Source organism: Caenorhabditis remanei, chromosome IV (genome assembly GCF_010183535.1).
Source record: "Caenorhabditis remanei strain PX506 chromosome IV, whole genome shotgun sequence".
NCBI lineage: Eukaryota > Metazoa > Nematoda > Chromadorea > Rhabditida > Rhabditidae > Caenorhabditis > Caenorhabditis remanei.
In genome coordinates this window covers 10511204-10518324 of record NC_071331.1, presented here as the reverse complement: position 1 = coordinate 10518324, position 7121 = coordinate 10511204, and the positions used below count along the sequence as shown (strand labels likewise).

At 34.8% G+C, this 7121-nt stretch overlaps 1 protein-coding gene across 1 annotated transcript; it reads left to right on the top strand.

Annotated features, from left to right (window-relative positions):
- Positions 1 to 3807: 3807 nt before the first annotated feature.
- Positions 3808 to 7121, top strand: GCK72_013159 (uncharacterized protein; the record flags this gene model as incomplete). The annotated part of the gene is made up of 8 exons (XM_053729687.1): positions 3808 to 3957; positions 4592 to 4826; positions 5389 to 5675; positions 5956 to 6054; positions 6127 to 6247; positions 6297 to 6382; positions 6684 to 6880; positions 7001 to 7121. The coding sequence occupies 8 exons, from the start codon at positions 3808 to 3810 to the stop codon at positions 7119 to 7121; spliced, it is 1296 nt and encodes a 431-aa protein (XP_053584459.1).

Sequence of the window (7121 nt, the reverse complement as noted above, 5' to 3'; positions counted from 1 at the left end):
GTAATATTTTCAACTCAAAACATGGAAATTCAAATTTCAGAATCTGATTAACTAAAACGAATATAGCTAGCTCAGATTATTGCTTCTTACTAGAACATAAAAATGTTTCAAATATGCAAGATATTGATTCAAGACATAATGAGAGCGATATTAGGATTTCATTTATCGTCATTTATGTATTTTTGAACAGTCTTGTTTCGAAAACATCACTTTATGATGTGATGAAGGAGTAGCACTCCGTTTTTCGTTTAAATTTGTCTACGAAACGCACTAAATATTAGAAATTTAATAAAAAGAGAATAACCAGCAACCAATGAAAGGGCAGGATACGACTTACAACCACGCTAGCATTAACTTCGAAAATCCAGACAACACTTATTTTCAGGGTGAAACAGGTATCAAGAAAAATTCAGAAACATATGCGACAAGTATTATTGTTCCATAGATAAGTTGAATTTAATAGAAAACTGAAACCGAAAACTATTTCAAACTCTAAACATTCACAAAAATAGAATACAATTAAAAAAAACAACCAATAAATCATGGAAACGTATTTGTCATTTTGTCATTCACCTACACTAAACACGCAAATTCATCAACCTTTCTCGAACCGATAGTCATGATTATTTCTATCGTTGACACACACCAAGCCCCACTGCAAATAATTCGAAAATCGGCAGCCATACCGATAAAATTCGTGGAAAAAAGAGTATGTGTGCATCAAATTGATGACATTCAACGAAAAGAGTCACGTGGTCATGGTTTCTATGCCCTCAATCAGTGTGAATAAGCTATACCGGGTGGAAAGTATTTAGACAAACGGAGGGGGTTATTAAAACCATAGATACACATACTCTCCGCATACTAGAAGGATTCATCAGTACATCGGAGAGAAAGCGCAGAGAGATGAAACTGATAAGGTTTTTGATCTATCATTAAAATGATAAGTAATGTGCCAACGTGCGTTTGCATCGGAGAAGAAGTTTCCACCTTTTTTTATTTCATATTTCGGGTTTACAACCGTCCAACTGATATTGACAACACTCCCACGTTTTTCTTCTCTTTTTTCTGTTTCTTTGAGCTAAGATAACCTATAGTTTAGAAACTTTTTGGTTTTGAAAACCTTGACTGTACCGTTTGTTTTCTGCCTCGAATATCTGCCATAGTACCCTCAATAAAAGTTTTCTTTACAGGGAGTGGTTGCGGGAATCAAACGACGGCGTCAAGAACCAGCACGTTCAAATTTGGATAAGTGAGTTGCGAAACGATGAGATACTGTTTTTGAGAATATTAATTGTATGTACGTAGAGGTATCGAAACAGTATGGGTTCTTGAAAATTATTTTTTAACAGCTTCAAAGGACTCTTGAATCTTGAATCGTTGACGAGATTTTTACAGATCAAACGAAAACAGTTTTTTGTGTTCACTTTGTCAAGCTGTTGAACATACATAAGTTCGGATTTTAGAAACCTTACGATATTGGAATCCTCTAAGAGACAGTTCATTTTCAAAGTGTTTCTTTATTTCCCAATAAGTTTTTTTAATCTGTTTCAGTAGAGCGTAATTTTCAAGTAGGTTTACTCAATTTTTGATGGGACAATCTTAATGAATATTTGCAAAAAGCGCTTTAAAGACAATGTAAGCAAGCTTATGAAAAAATTCGTAGATCTTGTGAAAGTCATGGTTTTTGCAGAATCTAGGATTAGGTTTTTTCCTAGATTGATATTAAAAACATATGCTGCTGTTATCTTTGGTAATAAACCATGTATCAAAGTTCATTCGTTTCGGAACTGCATTCTCAATTTATTCGAATCGCAGAAGCAACATATCAAATGACAAAAATAGCCTAATAGTGAGCTGAAATATAAGTTCTCTTTTTTTTTCATAGCATCCGAAAGCGTAGAACTACCGTTTTCTTAAAAGTATAACCCAAGTAGCATAACTGAAACAGTCATGGTCATCTCATTCCAAGTTGAACAGCACAGAAAGCAAATACGTACTCTTTTCCAGTTATTAGTTTATCGCATTAGTTCCGTCTATTTTTAATGAGATTATCACCTACCGAAGTGCTTCAATGAAGGATGTTTAGCAGGTGAAAGTTGAAAATTCGATTGGGAGAACGAGTTGTGGTGATTTTTGAAAGAAACGAATATTTTTGAAAGAAACGAGAAATTTTATCAAATTATCTATATTTTCAGATTCCTAAATTTAACATTGTGTTGAAACATTAATCCATGAAAATTATTAGGTACGCATCGTTTTTTAATTCTTAACCCTAAATTATATTTGTTGAAGAGAATTTGCTTTTTTTCTAAATGGGTTTGTGTTTTTTTCTGAACCAATCACAATATCTCAGTATCTAAATGACCGGTATCAATATGAACGTACTGAAACAGAAATTTTGAATAGTCTAACTGTTTTTTCTCTATTTTACAGTCGCCCTAACTATGCTCAAATTTATATATTGGTTTTACAAGTCACTTTTCCTATTTCTGCGTTTTGGGAAACTAGAAAGTAACGTGCCGTTATACAAAATGTTCATGTTTCAAGAACTTGATAACCTACAGCTCAGATACTCCCTTCTACTGATTTTAAGATTCTTCGAGTAGGTCGTTCTCACACTGATTTTTATTTATTTTAAAGCCAAATGAGCCTCGAATAATTTTTCCCAACGCGTCTATTTACCGACATTGTAAACCCCTTTTTTGCAAATTTAATGTGATATCACTGTTTCAGAAATGCGGTATTACCAGGTGATTAGATATTCCAAGTTATCAATATGAATCAGCAGTAAAACAATTTAAGAACGATGAAGATCACAAATAATTATGTAATCTAATTTTATGAATGATAACGTTTTGAAACCGTGATTTTCAACGGGCTGGAAATTTTTTGCATATTCAGGACGTACCACCTATGTTGCTAATGTTTGTTATTGTCTTTTGCAAAATTTTTGAAATATCAGCGTTTCAGAGATTAGGTATTTGACCAGAATCGAGGTTTTGGGATTATACTTAAGAATTATAATGAATTCACTTTTTTGTTGATAAACGTGTGATTAATATGTTCGAGCAACTGAAATCGTCTGCCTGATCGACAAAAACGTTCTGAATCAGTTATTTTGAAAAGAAAAACGTTTGATTACTACAAAATTAAAAGCTTTTATCATTGTCCAGGTGTGTCCAAAAAGGATTTCCGTTCTAACTTTTAACAGTTTCAAGAATATTTTATGTACTGATCTTGGTCTAGTTCTCTTGTTATGTGTTAGTCTTCTTCCACAGTTACATATCTAGATTGTCGGATATTAAGAAATGAGGACTGAGCCACAAAAAGTTCTTTGACTCACTCGAAAACTGCAAACTTTCACATTTCTTCCTTCCCATTCCATCCCTACGAAGTTCCAGCTAGTTAAGCATTTCTCTTTTATTGAGGACATGTTATCTATCACCAAATGCACAAAAAAGTGCACTGATAAGAAACAAAAAAGCAACACTGCTCAAAATTCCATTGTTTCATTTCACTATTTCTTATTTCTGTATTCCACTGCTAGGAGTAATTGAATGGTAGCCATCAGGAATTATCAATCGATCTCGACGGTAAATTTCGGAAAAGTTTTTGTCGACTCCAACTGAAATTATTGGTATTTCGTTCACAATATAATAGAACTGAAAAACCATCTTCCAGAATCTTTCGGTTTCATATCCTTTATTTTCTAGGGGTTGTCAATAAAAAGTCAATATTACTCCATAATCCATGGAACACATTTTTCAGGCAGAAACCTACCCAAAAAAACACGAAAAACGGAAAATGGATGATCTCGCAGATATAGCAGATTGTTCGAGTGAACGGAGTGAATTGGTACCAAAAGACAAGGGACGAATGGTCTATTGGATTATTCTTCTCAATGGAATCGGTGTTCTTCTGCCATGGAATATGTTCATCACTATTGCACCGGAGGTACGTGTCTTCTTTAAAAATTACTGAATTTTTAAACTAATATTAAGCGAATTGCTTTGAAAAATATCGAAGCAGTAAAGTCGTATTCTTGAAACAGAAAAAATTAACATGGAACAGTACATGGATTTTCGACAATGTTTTGAGAACTATTTCATTCTCACTTCCAATCATCCGGTAACAATAAAAATTTCCGTTATCAGTATTCGTATTCTCCATCAAAAGTACAACTTGAATCAGGTTGTAAAATTAGAGAGAGCTGATAAAGAACACGTGATCAGTCTTTGATGGTAGGGTTCTAGAGGAAGTGGTTTTTGGATAGAGAATTAGAAAATTAATCGTGTTACAAAGTTCTAATATATTGCAAGGAGCAGATTTTCAATGTTATTTTTGCTAGAAACATAAATCAAAAGTTTAGAACGCAACAATATCTTTCAAGGAAAAAAATAGAAAATCTGATCATGTTGAAACCGAGATCCTTGATTTGATTTAAGGAAAAGATTTTTGCTTCCACTCCATGGTTATACTAGTAATCCGTTTCCAAAAAATTATATGCCTACGTATTGTGGGAACGAAATCGTTCTGATATCACCGATTCTCCCGTAAGAAGTTTCACTCCAATCCCTCTATCTTCCAGTACTACGTCGACTACTGGTTCACAGTGAATGGCACCAAAACGTCGTACGCCGACAGTTTCATGTCTGCTATGGGAATTGTCGCTCAAGTCCCAAATTGTATAATTGCTGTGATTAATGTGATGAATTTGATCAGGGGGCCTCTGATCTATCGAGTTCTTGCTCCGTTGGCATTCAATAGTTTATTGATTATCGTTATTTTGGCATTGGTCATTTTCCAGCAACCCAGTGATGATGGTGAGTATTTGCCTTCTTTTGCTAATGAGGAACGTCTGATGGGGATTTCAAACAAAAATTATTGAGAATGTGAAACGTGATAAAATAATTACTGAACTTGTTCTGTTTCAGTCAGCCTGGATTTTGGATAGTGGCTTTCTGGGAGACTTGACTCATTTTTTTAATCATCCAATTACTTTCAAACAAGCCATGTACTTAGGCCTCGATTTTTCGAGTAAAATAGAATAGCGCTCGAAATGGGGCGTCCCACTTTTTTTCGGGAATTTTTTTAAACTGTCAGTTTTTGACGGAGGATTGTGAAACTTTCACAGAATCTGAAGACATAGCTGGGGACGAAAGTTTCAAAAATATTCGTTCATTTTCAACCGTTTTATAACAATCCGGGACGCGCGGGACGGGGACGCGGGAAGTCCCAATTCGTCCCATTTCGAGCGCTAGAATAGAATGAAGGGGACGGTTGAAATATTGAGAGAAAATACACCCTGGAATTTATCGGTTATTACATAACATATATGTCTATCAAACATTTCTTTGAAAAAGAAACAAAATTCCATGTTTTCAGCCCGTAACTGGTTCTACATCGTCTCTCTCATCATCATTATGGCAATGAACGGATCAAATGGACTCTATCAGAACTCATTCTTCGGATTGGCTGCTGACTTCCCAGCTCAATACTCGAATGCAGTTGTCATTGGAACTAACATCTGTGGAACATTCACTAGTGTGCTAGCGATCGTTGCAACACTTGCATTCTCGAATCAGCCGAAGACTGTCGCTCTTATTTATTTTGCTATTTCACTGTCTATTCTGATTATCTGTTTGATTTCGTGGTGGTTCTGTAAGAAACAGGTTAGTCAGGGGAATAGTTTACGGTTTCAGGGGGAAGGTGGGTACCCATTGTAAGATAGTCTTAGAAAATGACATCGAAAAAAACAATAGGATTACTGTGTCACGAAAGTTATTTTACTGGATTTTCAAAAATAGAACACTGCATCGAATCGAATTTTTTTAATGTTTTGGATAAAACTGATAATAGTTAGCATTGATACGAAATATTAATTCAGTTTCGTTTCTATATATTGTCAGTATCATATGTATGTACTCGCTACTATCAATTCTCCTCTTACAGGAATTCTACAACTACCACGTGTCAAAAGGAAACCGTGCTCGTGCCGCTCAAGCTCAATCTTCATTTGACTACCGACAATATCTGGAAACTTTCAAATATGTAAGTCACTGTTTCACATTGAACATAAATTTGACAACTTGTTTCCCCTCCACTCCAATCTTACCTTTCCAGTGCTGGCTGCAATGTCTCTGTGTATTTCTTGTATATTTTGTGACACTTTCCGTCTTTCCAACAGTTCTCGTCGAGTTCTCACCAACAACGAAGAATGGAGACTGGAATTCAGTGATTCCGAGTGAGTTTTTAAAGATGTATTTTGGAAAATATGAATAATTTTATTTTAGAAAATGTGTATAATGGAATCACAACGTTCTTGAATTTCAATCTGCTGGCTGCCATCGGAAATGTCTGTGCTACATTTGTGACTATTGTAAGTTAAACTCGAAATAAGTTATTATTATAATGTATACCACTTGTGTTAATTGAAATTAATGTGAAACATGGCATTTGAGCAGCAGAAGAGTTTCAGGGATGTAGAGTTGGTAGAAAAACATATTTATATGTGGAGATGTTTCAGATATGAGCAATATTTTGTTAGCGAAACATTCGAAAGATTCCCTTCTTGAAACAGCGTTTAAAAAAATGGAATTTTATTGTGTTTCTCAATGCTTTGAAAAATATAGTCCATTCTGTTTCTAACAATCTTTCTTAAAATCTTAAAAACTTTCCAGCCGGGTCCACGTCTTCTCATAATTCCATGCCTTATCCGTCTCATCTTCATTCCATTCTTCATGTTTGGAAATTGTCTTCCGGACACTCGATCAATGCCAGTCCTCTACTCAAATGAATGGGTTTTCTTCTTCGGTAACACTATTATGGCATTCACAAGTGGATATTTCTCATCATTGGGAATGATGTATGCGCCACGGTGAGTGTTTTTTCTTTGAAAAGTTTTGTACAAACAATTGCACTGTTTCAAAATTTTTATTTATGTAGCATTCATCAATTCATAATCAGTGACTTGACTCAAAAAAAAGTATTTTTTCAGTGTTTGCCCTCCGGAATACTCAAAATTAGCTGGTCAAGTGTCAGCTCTCTCCCTGGTTCTTGGTATTACTGCTGGTGTTGGATTCACTTATGCAATCAATGCGATGATGAACAACTTCTAA